Source organism: Panulirus ornatus, chromosome 17 (assembly GCF_036320965.1).
Source record: "Panulirus ornatus isolate Po-2019 chromosome 17, ASM3632096v1, whole genome shotgun sequence".
Lineage (NCBI taxonomy): Eukaryota > Metazoa > Arthropoda > Malacostraca > Decapoda > Palinuridae > Panulirus > Panulirus ornatus.
Window position 1 is genome coordinate 5329316 of NC_092240.1, and position 15820 is coordinate 5345135.

The 15820-nt window shown below is 41.5% G+C and overlaps 1 protein-coding gene across 13 annotated transcripts in view; it reads left to right on the forward strand.

Annotated features, from left to right (window-relative positions):
* OtopLa (Otopetrin-like a) overlaps positions 1 to 15820 on the forward strand; it is a 620636-nt gene that overhangs the window by 555474 nt on the left and 49342 nt on the right. For 7 of the 13 annotated variants that reach the window (XM_071671811.1, XM_071671822.1, XM_071671816.1 and 4 more), the window contains one exon: positions 12084 to 12240. In XM_071671811.1, coding sequence (XP_071527912.1) covers positions 12084 to 12240 — 157 coding nt within the window. The remainder of the gene's footprint in view (positions 1 to 12083; positions 12241 to 15820) is intronic. The other 6 variants (XM_071671813.1, XM_071671819.1, XM_071671823.1 and 3 more) reach the window with 1 other exon arrangement.

The window sequence follows — 15820 nt, forward strand, 5'->3', positions numbered from 1 at the left end:
TTTAAATGTGTACATATATATACATACACAGACATATACATATATACACACGTACATAATTCATACTTGCTGCCTTTATTCATTCCCGTCGCCACCCCGCCACACATGAAATGACAAGCCCCTCCCCCACATGTGCGCGAGGTTGCACCAGGAAAAGACCACAAAGGTCACATTTGTTCACACTCAGTCTCTAGCTGTCATTTAATAATGTACTGAAACCACAGCTCCCTTCCACATCCGGGCCCCACAAAACTTTCCATGGTTTACTTCCTCACACACGACTCCTTTCCAAGCTCTCTTACTCTCACCGCTCTATTCTCCCCAACATTCTCTCTTCTTCTCTGTAAACCTGTACGAATTTTCACCCTCGCCTCCACATAATAGTGATCAGACATCCCTCCAGCTGCCCCTCTCAGCACATTAACATCCAAAAATATCTCTTTCACACGCCTATCAATTAACAGATGATCCAACAACGCCCTCTGGCCATCTCTCCTACTCACATATGTATGCTTATATATATCTCTCTTTTTGAACCAGGTATTCCCAATCACCAGTCCTTTTTCAGCACACAAATCCACAAGCTCTTCACCATTTCCATTTACAGCATGGAACACCCCATGTACACCAATTATACCCTCAACTGCCACATTACTCACCTTTGCATTCAAAGTGTGTGAAAGGAGGAAGTTGAGAGTAAATGTGAATAAGAATATGGCTATTAGGTTCAGTAGGGTTGTGGGACAAGTTAATTTGGAGGTAAGTTTGAATGGAGAAAAACTGGAGGAAGTGAAGTGTTTTAGATATCTGGGAATGGACTTAGCAGCAGGTGTAACTATGAAAGCAGAATGCAGGTGGAACCATGAAAGCAGAAGTGAGTCACAGGGTGGGTGAGGGAGCGAAGGTTCTGGATACGTTGAAGAGTATGTGGAAGATGACAACGTTATCTCGGAGAGCAGAAATGGGTATGTTTGAAGGAATAGTGGATCCAACAATGTTACATGGTTGCGAAGCATGGGCTATAGATAGGGTTGTGTGGAGGAGGGTGGATGTGTTGGAAATGAAATGTTTGAGGACAATATGTGGTGTGAAGTGGTTTGACCCAGTAAGTAATGAAAGGGTAAGAGAGATGTGTGGTGATAAAAAGAATGTGGTTGAGAGAGCAGAAGAGGGTGTGTTGAAAATGGTTTGGACACCGGGAAAGAATGAGTGAGGAAAGATTGACAAAGAGGATATATGTGTCAGCAGTGGAGGGAAGAAGTGGAGACCAAAATGGAGATGGAAGGATGGAGTGAAAAAGATTTTGAGTGATCGTTGCCTGAACATACAGGAGAGTGAAAGGCGTGCAAGGAATAGAGTGAATTGGAATGATGTGGTATACTGGGGTCGATGTGCTGTCAATGAATTGAACCAGGGCATGTGAAGCGTCTGGGGTAAACCATGGAAAGGTCTGTGGGGCCTGGAAAGGGAGCTATGGTTTCGGTGCATTGCACATGACAGCCAGAGACTGAATGTGAACAAATGTGGCCTTTTTTGTCTGTTCCTGGCAGTCTCACTGGATTGGAGGTGCTATTTCGTGTGTGACAGAGTGGCAACGGGAATGGTTGAAGGCAGCAAGTATGGATATATGTGTATATATGTATATGTCTGTGTATGTATATGTATGTATACATTGAACTGTATATGTGTGTGTGTGTGTGGGCATTTATGTATGTACATGTGTATGTGGGTGGGTTGGGTCATTCCTTGTCTGTTTCCTTGCACTACCTCGCTAACACGGGAGACAGCGGTATGATAAATAGGTATAAATGAATTATTATTGTTATTATTATTATTATCATCAGTTATTATTATTATGTAGGCTGTTGACAGCAGCTGCCCAGGGTGGTACTACTGTCCTGACTGAAGAGCGTTAAAGTAATGCCCATAACCATCTTACACTTTCCTTGTTAGGATTGCTGTTCTTACCTTCTGTCTCATCTGAATGGAACTACCAGGCTAGTCCTGTCATCTTTGTACTTCACCATACACTTACTCATACCTTAATTATTTTCTTCATATAAGTTCCCTTGCCACCTCTTATCTACACCACAATTATTTTTCAATGTAATCATGATAAGAGTCTAATAAATGTATAGCCCCTTGTCTCCAGCATCATGGGGTGTTAAGAATCTCCATATTTCTGCCTGACTTTAGTGTCAGTGAGAGGGAGGGCTAAGACAGTAGTAGTACCGGCCCCTCTGTCTATGATAGACCTTCTGTATCTATTCAGTATCCCAACATTCGTGGTCTCTTTAGTAACATCGCTTCTGTTGAACATCATCTGTCTAATACCTCTTGTAATATCTTACTTCTGTCTGAGACCAGTTGTCTAATGATATTCTCACTAGTCAGCCTCTTTTTCATAGCCAACTGTAATTTCCAATTATGATCCAGTTCAAAGGTAGTGTCTGTGCATTTTCTAACTGTCAAGATACCTCTTGCATGCCTCAAGGACCTTGATTCTCCAAACTTTAATGTTAAGTAGTTCAAGGTCTATCTCCCAATTACCACACTTTTTCTTTGTTTCACCTATTGCTCTCCTAATTCCACAAATTTTATATTTGTCATTGACTATCTATACCCCAGCCATGAGACTTTGGCATTCTCTAACTCGCAAGCAGAAATCCTATACATAGGGAATTTTTACCCTACCCATATTCCTGACCACTGTGATCACTAATAATATTCTGGATTTGTTTTTCATCTCAAATCCATCCTGCTGTAACTACTAAATCTTGACCCCAGTTGGTTCTTCTGATCACACTGTCTCTGTCTCATAATACTTCTGTTTCCTCCAAACACAAAGCAGAGGTTATTGTTGCAGAAATGGATGCATGTATTCCCTTTTGCTTCAGGACAACCTCTTTTTTTCAATTTGTGGTTCAGCCATTCCTGTTCTGAAACCATTCAGGCAAGAGATTAGGCATATCAGGCTTGGAAAACTCTCCTTCCACTTCCATGTTTTTTCATACATATTTGCCATTTCCAGTGTTAGTGAGGTAGTGTGAAGAACAGATGGCAGAGCCATATAGGGAAAAATCCTCACATGGCACATTCCTCTGTTCCCTCACTGGAAAGTAATACAAGAAAGGGGGGTTTCTAGCCATGTGCTCCTACCCCTCGTATTTGCCTTCCATGACATGCAGAGAATATGTGGACATGATTCTTTATCCCTGGGGATATGGGAGAAAGAACACTTCCAACGTATTCCCTGTGTGTCATAGAAGGCGACTAAAAGGGAAGGGAGCAGGGCCATGTTTATCAAATGGCATCCTAGCTTCGACTCTTCGATGTATATCAACTGACTTTTATTTCTCTCGTGTCTCCCCTGATGATGTGATTATCACACGAAAGTGCACTTGGGAACTTATCGTGTTTCATCGTCCCCGTGGACTCATAGGAATAGCTTGATCATGCGCAAAATTGTGATCCTTTCCAATATATATATATATATATATATATATATATATATATATATATATATTTTTTTTTTTTGCCGCTGTCTCCCACGTTTGCGAGGTAGCGCAAGGAAACAGATGAAAGAAATGGCCCAACCCACACCCATACACATGTATATACATACGTCCACACACGCAAATATACATACCTACACAGCTTTCCATGGTTTACCCCAGACGCTTCACATGCCCTGATTCAATCCACTGACAGCACGTCAACCCCGGTATACCACATCGATCCAATTCACTCTATTCCTTGCCCTCCTTTCACCCTCCTGCATGTTCAGGCCCCGATCACACAAAATCTTTTTCACTCCATCTTTCCACCTCCAATTTGGTCTCCCTCTTCTCCTTGTTCCCTCCACCTCCGACACATATATCCTCTTGGTCAATCTTTCCTCACTCATCCTCTCCATGTGCCCAAACCACTTCAAAACACCCTCTTCTGCTCTCTCAACCACGCTCTTTTTATTTCCACACATCTCTCTTACCCTTACGTTACTTACTCGATCAAACCACCTCACACCACACATTGTCCTCAAACATCTCATTTCCATCACATCCATCCTCCTGCGCACAACTCTATCCATAGCCCACGCCTCGCAACCATACAACATTGTTGGAACCACCATTCCTTCAAACATACCCATTTTTGCTTTCCTAGATAATGTTCTCGACTTCCACACATTCTTCAAGGCTCCCAGAATTTTCGCCCCCTCCCCCACCCTATGATCCACTTCCGCTTCCATGGTTCCATCCGCTTCCAGATCCACTCCCAGATATCTAAAACACTTTACTTCCTCCAGTTTTTCTCCATTCAAACTTACCTCCCAATTGACTTGACCCTCAACCCTACTGTACCTAATAACCTTGCTCTTATTCACATTTACTCTTAACTTTCTTCTTTCACACACTTTACCAAACTCAGTCACCAGCTTCTGCAGTTTCTCACATGAATCAGCCACCAGCGCTGTATCATCAGCGAACAACAACCGACTCACTTCCCAAGCTCTCTCATCCCCAACAGACTTCATACTTGCCCCTCTTTCCAAAACTCTTGCATTCACCTCCCTAACAACCCCATCCATAAACACATTAAACAACCATGGAGACATCACACACCCCTGCCGCAAACCTACATTCACTGAGAACCAATCACTTTCCTCTCTTCCTACACGTACACATGCCTTACATCCTCGATAAAAACTTTTCACTGCTTCCAACAACTTGCCTCCCACACCATATATTCTTACTACCTTCCAGAGAGCATCTCTATCAACTCTATCATATGCCTTCTCCAGATCCATAAATGCTACATACAAATCCATTTGCTTTTCTAAGTATTTCTCACATACATTCTTCAAAGCAAACACCTGATCCACACATCCTCTACCACTTCTGAAACCACACTGCTATTCCCCAATCTGATGCTCTGTACATGCGTTCACCCTCTCAATCAATACCCTCCCATATAATTTACCAGGAATACTCAACAAACTTATACCTCTGTAATTTGAGCACTCACTCTTATCCCCTTTGCCTTTGTACAATGGCACTATGCACGCATTCCGCCAATCCTCAGACACCTCACCATGAGTCATACATACATTAAATAACCTTACCAACCAGTCAACAATACAGTCACCCCCTTTTTTAATAAATTCCACTGCAATACCATCCAAACCTGCTGCCTTGCTGGCTTTCATCATCCGCAAAGCTTTTACTACCTCTTCTCTGTTTACCAAATCATTTTCCCTAACCCTCTCACTTTGTTCACCACCTCGACCAAAACACCCTATATCTGCCACTCTATCATCAAACATATTCAACAAACCTTCAAAATACTCACTCCATCTCCTTCTCACATCACCACTACTTGTTATCACCTCCCCATTTGCGCCCTTCACTGAAGTTCCCATTTGCTCCCTTGTCTTACGCACTTTATTTACCTCCTTCCAGAACATCTTTTTATTCTCCCTAAAATTTAATGATCCTCTCTCACCCCAACTCTCATTTACCCTCTTTTTCACCTCTTGCACCTTTCTCTTGACCTCCTGTCTCTTTCTTTTATACATCTCCCACTCAATTGCATTTTTTCCCGACAAAAATCGTCCAAATGCCTCTCTCTTCTCTTTTACTAATAATCTTACTTCTTCATCCCACCACTCACTACCCTTTCTAATCAACCCACCTCCCACTCTTCTCATGCCACAAGCATCTTTTGCGCAATCCATCTCTGATTCCCTAAATACATCCCATTCCTCCCCCACTCCCCTTACTTCCATTGTTCTCACCTTTTTCCATTCTGTACTCAGTCTCTCCTGGTACTTCCTCACACAAGTCTCCTTCCCAAGCTCACTTACTTTCACCACCCTCTTCACCCCAACATTCACCCTTCTTTTCTGAAAACCCATACAAATCTTCACCTTAGCCTCCACAAGATAATGATCAGACATCCCTCCAGTTGCACCTCTCAGCACATTAACATCCAAAAGTCTCTCTTTCGCGCGCCTGTCAATTAACACGTAATCCAATAACGCTTTCTGGCCATCTCTCCTACTTACATACGTATATTTATGTATATCTCGCTTTTTAAACCAGGTATTCCCAATCACCAGTCCTTTTTCAGCACATAAATCTACAAGCTCTTCACCATTTCCATTTACAACACTGAACACCCCATGTATACCAATTATTCCCTCAACTGCCACATTACTCACCTTTGCATTCAAATCACCCATCACTATAACCCGGTCTCGTGCATCAAAACCACTAACACACTCATTCAGCTGCTCCCAAAACACTTGCCTCTCATGATCTTTCTTCTCATGCCCAGGTGCATATGCACCAATAATCACCCATCTCTCTCCATCAACTTTCAGTTTTACCCTTATTAATCGAGAATTTACTTTCTTACATTCTATCACATACTCCCACAACTCCTGTTTCAGGAGTACTGCTACTCCTTCCCTTGCTCTTGTCCTCTCACTAACCCCTGACTTTACTCCCAAGACATTCCCAAACCACTCTTCCCCTTTACTCTTGAGCTTCGTTTCACTCACAGCCAAAACATCCAGGTTCCTTTCCTCAAACATACTACCTATCTCTCCTTTTTTCACATCTTGGTTACATCCACACACATTTAGACACCCCAGTCTGAGTGTATATATATATATATATATATATTATATTATTTTTTTATTATACTTTGTCGCTGTCTCCCGCGTTTGCGAGGTAGCGCAAGGAAACAGACGAAAGAAATGGCCCAACCCCCCCCCCCCATACACATGTATATACATACGTCCACACACACAAATATACATACCTACACAGCTTTCCATGGTTTACCCCAGACACTTCACATGCCTTGCTTCAATCCACTGACAGCACGTCAACCCCGGTATACCACATCGCTCCAATTCACTCTATTCCTTGCCCTCCTTTCACCCTCCTGCATGTTCAGGCCCCGATCACACAAAATCTTTTTCACTCCATCTTTCCACCTCCAATTTGGTCTCCCTCTTCTCCTTGTTCCCTCCACCTCCAACACATATATCCTCTTGGTCAATCTTTCCTCACTCATCCTCTCCATGTGCCCAAACCACTTCAAAACACCCTCTTCTGCTCTCTCAACCACGCTCTTTTTATTTCCACACATCTCTCTTACCCTTACGTTACTCACTCGATCAAACCACCTCACACCACACATTGTCCTCAAACATCTCATTTCCAGCACATCCATCCTCCTGCGCACAACTCTATCCATAGCCCACGCCTCGCAACCATACAACATTGTTGGAACCACTATTCCTTCAAACATACCCATTTTTGCTTTCCGAGATAATGTTCTCGACTTCCACACATTTTTCAAGGCCCCCAGGATTTTCGCCCCCTCCCCCACCCTATGATCCACTTCCGCTTCCATGGTTCCATCCGCTGCCAGATCCACTCCCAGATATCTAAAACACTTCACTTCCTCCAGTTTTTCTCCATTCGAACTCACCTCCCAATTGACTTGACCCTCAACCCTACTGTACCTAATAACCTTGCTCTTATTCACATTTACTCTTAACTTTCTTCTTCCACACACTTTTCCAAACTCAGTCACCAGCTTCTGCAGTTTCTCACATGAATCAGCCACCAGCGCTGTATCATCAGCGAAGAACAACTGACTCACTTCCCAAGCTCTCTCATCCCCAACAGACTTCATACTTGCCCCTCTTTCCAAAACTCTTACATTTACCTCCCTAACAACCCCATCCATAAACAAATTAAACAACCATGGAGACATCACACACCCCTGCCGCAAACCTACATTCACTGAGAACCAATCACTTTCCTCTCTTCCTACACGTACACATGCCTTACATCCTCGATAAAAACTTTTCACTGCTTCTAACAACTTTTATATATATATATATATATATATATATATATATATATATATATATATATATATATATATATATCTTTTCTTTCAAACTATTCGCCATTTCCCGCATTAGCGAGGTAGCGTTAAGAACAGAGGACTGGGCCTTTGAGGGAATACCCTCACCTGGCCCCTTCTCTGTTCCTTCTTTTGGAAAATTAAAAAAAAAAGCGAGAGGGGAGGATTTCCAGCCCCCCGCTCCCTCCCCTTTTAGTCGCCTTCTACGACACGCAGGGAATACGTGGGAAGTATTCTTTCTCCCCTATCCCCTATATATATATATATATATATATATATATATATATTTTTTTTTTTTTTTTTTTGCTTTGTCGCTGTCTCCCGTGTTTGCGAGGTAGCGCAAGGAAACAGACGAAAGAAATGGCCCAACCCACCCCCATACACATGTATATACATACGTCCACACACGCAAATATACATACCTACACAGCTTTCCTACACACACACACACACACACACACACATATATATATATATATATATATATATATATATATATATATATATATATATATATATATATATTTTTGTTTTTTGCTTTGTCGCTGTCTCCCGCGTTCACGAGGTAGCGCAAGGAAGCAGACGAAAGAAATGGCCCAACCCACCCCCATACACATGTATATACATACGTCCACACACGCAAATATACATACGTACACAGCTTTCCATGGTTTACCCCAGACGCTTCACATGCCTTGATTCAATCCACTGACAGCACGTCAACCCCGGTATACCACATCGCTCCAATTCACTCTATTCCTTGCCCTCCTTTCACCCTCCTGCATGTTCAGGCCCCGATCACACAAAATCTTTTTCACTCCATCTTTCCACCTCCAATTTGGTCTCCCTCTTCTCCTCGTTCCCTCCACCTCCGACACATATATCCTCTTGGTCAATCTTTCCTCACTCATTCTCTCCATGTGCCCAAACCATTTCAAAACACCCTCTTCTGCTCTCTCAACCACGCTCTTTTTATTTCCACACATCTCTCTTACCCTTACGTTACTTACTCGATCAAACCACCTCACACCACACATTGTCCTCAAACATCTCATTTCCAGCACATCCATCCTCCTGCGCACAACTCTATCCAAAGCCCACGCCTCGCAACCATACAACATTGTTGGAACCACTATTCCTTCAAACATACCCATTTTTGCTTTCCGAGATAATGTTCTCGACTTCCACACATTCTTCAAGGCTCCCAGAATTTTCGCCCCCTCCCCCACCCTGTGATCCACTTCCACTTCCATGGTTCCATCCGCTGCCAGATCCACTCCCAGATATCTAAAACACTTCACTTCCTCCAGTTTTTCTCCATTCAAACTCACCTCCCAATTGACTTGACCCTCAACCCTACTGTACCTAATAACCTTGCTCTTATTCACATTCTCTTAACTTTCTTCTTTCACACACTTTACCAAACTCAGTCACCAGCTGCTGCAGTTTCTCACATGAATCAGCCACCAGCGCTGTATCATCAGCGAACAACAACTGACTCACTTCCCAAGCTCTCTCATCCCCAACAGACTTCATACTTGCCCCTCTTTCCAAAACTCTTGCATTCACCTCCCTAACAACCCCATCCATAAACAAATTAAACAACCATGGAGACATCACACACCCCTGCCGCAAACCTACATTCACTGAGAACCAATCACTTTCCTCTCTTCCTACACGTACACATGCCTTACATCCTCGATAAAAACTTTTCACTGCTTCTAACAACTTGCCTCCCACACCATATATTCTTAATACCTTCCACAGAGCATCTCTATCAACTCTATCATATGCCTTCTCCAGATCCATAAATGCTACATACAAATCCATTTGCTTTTCTAAGTATTTCTCACATACATTCTTCAAAGCAAACACCTGATTCACACATCCTCTACCACTTCTGAAACCACACTGCTCTTCCCCAATATATATATATATATATATATATATATATATATATATATATATAAAGTTCTGGGAGCATTGAAAAATGTGTGGAAGTCAAGAGCGTTATCTTGGAAAGCAAAAATTGGTATGTTTGAAAGAATAGTGGTTTCAATAATGTTATATGGTCGCAAGGCATGGGCTATAGATAGAGTTGTGCTGAGGAGGGTGGATGTGCTGGAAATAAGATGTTTGGGGACATTTTGTGGTGTGAAGTGGTTTGATCGAGTAAGTAATAATAGCATAAGAGAGATGTGTGGTAATAAAAAGAGTTTGGTTGAGAGAGCCGAAGAGGGTGTTTTGACATGGTTTGGTCACATGGAGAGAATGAGTGAGGAAAGATTGACCAAGAGGATATATGTGTCAGAAGTGGAGGGAATGAGGAGAAGTGGGAGACCAAATTGGAGGTGGAAAGATGGAGTGAAAAAGATTGAGTGACTGGGGCCTGAACATACAGGAGGGTGAAAGGCATGCAAGGAATAGAGTGAATTGGGACGATGTGGTATACCAGGGTCGACGTTCTGTCCATGGATTGAACCAGGGCATGTGAAGCGTCTGGGGTAAACCATGGAAAGTTATGTGGAGAGGGAACTGTGGTTTCGGTGCATTACACATGACAGCTAGAGACTGAGTGTGAACGAATGTGGCCTTTGTTGTATTTTCCTAGCGCTACCTCGCGCACATGCGGGGGTAGGGGGCTGTCATATCATGTGTGGCGAGGTGGTGACGGGAATGAATAAGGGCAGACAGTATGAATTATGTACATGTGTATATATGTCTGTGTGTGTATATATATGTATACGTTGAGATGTATAGGTATGTATATTTGCGTGTGTGGACGTGAATGTATATATATGTGTATGTGGGTGGGTTGGGCCATTTTTTCGTCTGTTTCCTTGCGCTACCTCACTAATGCGGGAGATAGCGACAAAGTAAATATATGTATGAATTATTTTTTATTATTCTTAAAATACTTGATCACTGTTTCCCACATCAGCGAGGTAGTCCCAGGAAAACGGCAAAGAATGGCCCATCCACTCATATACACATACACTGACATAAACGCCCATACACCTGCCTATACATACATATTCATACTTGCTTGCCTTCATCCATTCCCGGAGCTACCCTGATCCAAAGGGAACAGCATCTTTATATATCCCTGGGGATAGGGGACAAAGAGTACTTCACTCGTATTCCTTTCATGTCGTAGAAAGCGACTAAAAGAGGATTGAGCGGGGGGCTGGAAATCCTCCCCTCCTGTTTCTTGATTTTTCAAAAGAAGGAACAGAGAAGGGGGCCAAATAAGGATATACCCTCTAAGGCTCAGTCCTCTGTTCTTAATGCTACCTTGCTAATGCGGGAAGGGAGCTGTGGTTTCAGTGCATTGCACATGACAGCTAGAGACTGAGTGTGAACAAATGTGGCCTCTGTTGTCTTTTCCTAGTGCTACCTTGTATGCGCGCGGGGGGTTGCTATTTCATGTGTTGTGGGGTGGCGACAGGAATGGATGAAGGCAGCAAGTATGAATATGTACATGTGTATATATGTATATGTCTGTGTATGTACACGTTGAGATGTATAGGTATGTATATGTGCGTGTGGGCGTTTATGTATATAAATGTGTATGTGGGTGGGCTGGGCCATTCTTTTGTCTGTTTCCTTGCTGTACCTCGCTAACGCGGGAGACAGCGACAAAATATAATAAATAATGAATGTATGAAATAAATATTTATATATAAAATGTATGTATGTATTAAATGTATCATCTGTGCACTACATAGTTATCAGTGAAGAAAAAATATTGTTTATATTTATATTTGTTTACATTTATATATGTTGACGTAATACTTAGATACATAGCATTAGCAGGCATGTGTCAGAAAACATGTTGATAGTCCTTTGAATTAGTATTAATGAAATTAAAGAATTAGTATGATGTATGTATTTGTATTTTGACAGTTATTAGTCCTCAAAGATTACTAGGCTATTCAGATCAAGGTCATTTGGACATCTGCAGCATGGTCTTGTTTATTATGATGAAACTGATTTTTCACAAAAAAATAAAATGGTAATGGATATGGGCACCTTGGCTGTATTTTTTCTGCAGCCAATGGAACAGTATTTACGTATTCTAGTGCATGAACTGTCAGTCACTTAGCACCCCCCAGTGTGATTCCAACCCTCCCCAGGGGGTGCTACAGAAGGTGCGGCAACCAGAGAGTATACCTGATGGTTCCCCTACTCAGGAGAAGCTGACCTCATCTTCCTCCAGTAAGCCACGCAAGCACAAGACCTCTGACAATGAACACAGCCATGGATCATTTTTCCTTAGGATCGGTGCAATTGGTAAGTAATATTATGATGTGGCATTAACTTTGTTTTTATTTTTATCAATATTGATAACATAAATAGCATTGGTTATCAAGTAATGTTATGCTGTTTTACTCAAAATGATCTATTAATTCTCTTTTTGGAATTTGATTAATTGTAGCTATGGTAAGTTTTTCCATTATATTAGAATTTGAATTATTGGTTGTGAGTATTGATATAGATATCAAAATACGTGGTGATTATAAAGTTTGATTTGGACATCAGTAGTTTGTCTAGACACATTTCAAAGTAAAAGCATTCAGCATGGAGTGATATTGAGGAAACTTGTATGGTAGTACAGCATTGCCAGAATGGAAGACTAAAGGTAGTTTACTCATGTTAACTAGGAGAAGAGTAAAGGTTGAGACCAGATGCATGAATACAGACAGGCCCTCATTTACAGAAAATACTGTAAAACATAGAAATAAAAATGTCAAGTCCAGTAACCTATCTAAGCCTGGGCCCATCTCGGGCTGTTGGGGTAAGGATCCCCGAAGACTTCATGAGGTGTATTGTAGGCCACCAGATACAATATTGAATATGGACCTTCATAATAGTAGAGGCAAAACCAATGATGACTTTCCTGAAAACACTTTAACTTTCCATATTATTGTCACACACTAACATCACTCCCCAAGTTCGGATTAATTGCCCCTTTAGAAAATGTCCAGATACCCTTTACAACTAATAAAAAATTTTAAGAATTAAATTTGTGAGGATGGCATACTGAGCATGTACAGAACTTTCTTAAGTGAAAACAAGAGATGCATGATTTAAACACTGGAAATCTGAGCTGGAGATAATTCTCTGTTGGATCAACAAGCATAGACGACGGCAGAATAATACAACCAGGCACCTAAACATAGCAATAGAATTTTTATAATAGTATTGGCCTAAACCTGTTTAATATATTGCCCACATCAGTTAGAAACATAATGAGCTGCACCGTTGAGGGCTTTAAAAAGGGTCAGGACTAGTCTCAACATTGTGCTAAACTAGCAAAGTTGTGGAGGATACGTAGGCCTGTGGGTAGCAGCATCGACCAGCTGGATTGAGCAAAGGAGCAAAAGCACACCATGGCTAGAGATCAAACTGTAGGGGGTAGAAATGCCTGTGAAACCATTATAAGGTTCACAGTAAACAAAAATATATTATTCCTTCCTCTCAAGGAAGTAGAGACTCTTTAGATAGACAAAATCAAACCCTAATAAGAAAATAACAAAGAAATAATTATCATGATCATAATACTGGTACAAGGATGAAATATTCGTACAGTTTAATTTATTATGGATGCTTTTTCACCTGTAAGAGGTAGATATTTGTGGAAATGTTTTTGATTTACTGGTGCATCAAGAAAAGTTAGGAATAGTGAGTTACATGTGATACTTATGATTATCATGTTACTGTATAAAGTTTATGCTGTTAATTGTTATTCAAAAATTATATTGATACTGTTCTTAAATTGAACATGGCTTTTGTGCTGTAAGGGTTCATACGTGTATAGTATAAGTAGGTGTTGTTATTATCAGTAGATTAGTGTTGAGATGAATGTCAGTTTGGATAATGTCACCTCCTCAGTCCGGCACTCTGAAATGAATGAGTGATAATGAATTTCCCTATGAATGCTAGGTAACCATATAACCTTAAGGTAGTGGTTGACCTCACGTGAGACCTGCAACTCAGGAGGCAGCTGACCTCATTTGAGGACCAATTCTTGAATGGCCACCTCCATCTTGAGGCAAAATATTTGGCTTTTAATACATGTAGTGGCATCCCATCTTTTGTTTCCAGCCACTACTAGCCTAAACTATTTCATGTAGTGATCCAAGATGAGATAAGAAGAGAGGAGAGATATATAGTATGATTGAGGAAAGAAACCTGAATGGTCTGGCTCTGAATGAAACAAAGCTCAAGGGTAAAGGGGAAGAATGGATTAGAAATGTCTTTAGAGAAAAGTCAGGTGTTGGTGAGAGGACAGGAAGTAAGGAAGGAGTAGCACTACTTCTGAGGGGAGTGCTAAGGGAATGCTCATCCTCTTCAAAGGCTCAGGCTAGATTGTCTAAATATGTTTGGATATAACCAAGATGAGAAGAGAGGAGAGAGAAGTAGAATGTTTTAGGAAAGAAATCTAGGTGCTCTGCCTCTAAGTGAAACAGAGCTCTAGGGTAAAGGGACAAGAGGTAAAGAAGAAGTAGCATTACTCCTGAGGCAGGAGTTGAAAGTGTGTGACAGAGCATAAGGAAGTACTTCCTTGATATATGTTGGTAAAAATGAAAGTGGATGGTGAGAGTTGGGTGATTATTAGTAAGTATGCTCCTGGCCATAAAAAGGATGATCATGAGAGGTAAGTGTTTTGGGAGCAACTGAGTGTCTCAGCACTTTTGATGCAAGGGTTCAGATATTAGTGATGGATAATTTATATGCCGGGGGAGGGGGGTTGTCACATCATGTGTGGCGGGGTGGTGATGGGAATGAATAAAGGCTGCAAGTATGAATTATGTACATGTGTATATATATATATGTCTGTTTATGTATATATATGTATACGTTGAGATGTATAGGTATGTATATTTGCGTGTGTGGATGTGTATGTGGGTGGGTTGGGCCATTCTTTTGTCTGTTTCCTTGCACTACCTCGCTAATGCGGGAGACAACGACAAAGCAAAATGAATATAAATAAATAAATATATATATATATAATAAGAGTAAGTGCTCAAATTACAGAGGTATAAGTTTGTTTAGTATTCCTGGTAAATTATATGGGAGGGTATTGATTGAGAGGGTGAAGGCATGTACAGAGCATCAGACTGGGGAAGAGCAGTGTGGTTTCAGAAGTGGTAGAGGATGTGTGGATCAGGTGTTTGCTTTGAAGAATGTATGTGAGAAATACTCAGAAAAGCAAATGGATTTGTGTGTAGCATTTATGGATCTGGAGAAGGCATATGACAGAGTTGATAGAGAGGCCCTGTGGATGGTATTAAGGACATATGGTGTGGGAGGCAAGTTGTTAGAAGGAGTGAAAAGTTTTTATCGAGGATGTAAGGCGTGTGTACATGTAGGAAGAGAGGAAAGTGATTGGTTCTCAGTGAATGTAGGTTTGCGGCAGGGGTGTGTGATGTCTCCATGGTTGTTTAATTTGTTTATGGATGGGGTTGTTAGTGAAGTGAATGCAAGAGTTTTGGAAAGAGGGGCAAGTATGCAGTCTGTTGTGGATGGGAGAGCTTGGGAAGTGAGTCAGTTGTTGTTCGCTGATGATACAGCGCTGATGGCTGATTCATGTGAGAAACTGCAGAAGCTGGTGACTAAGTTTGGTAAAGTGTGTGAAAGGAGAAAGTTGAGAGTAAATGTGAATAAGAGTAAGGTTATTAGGTACAGTAGGGTTGAGGGTCAAGTCAATTGGGAGGTAAGTTGGAATGGAGAAAAACTGGAGGAAGTGAAGTGTTTAGATATCTGGGAGTGGATTTGGCAGCGGATGGAACCATAGAATTGGAAGTGAGTCATAGGGTGGGGGAGGGGGCGAAAATTCAGGGAGCCTTGAAGAATGTGTGGAAGTCGA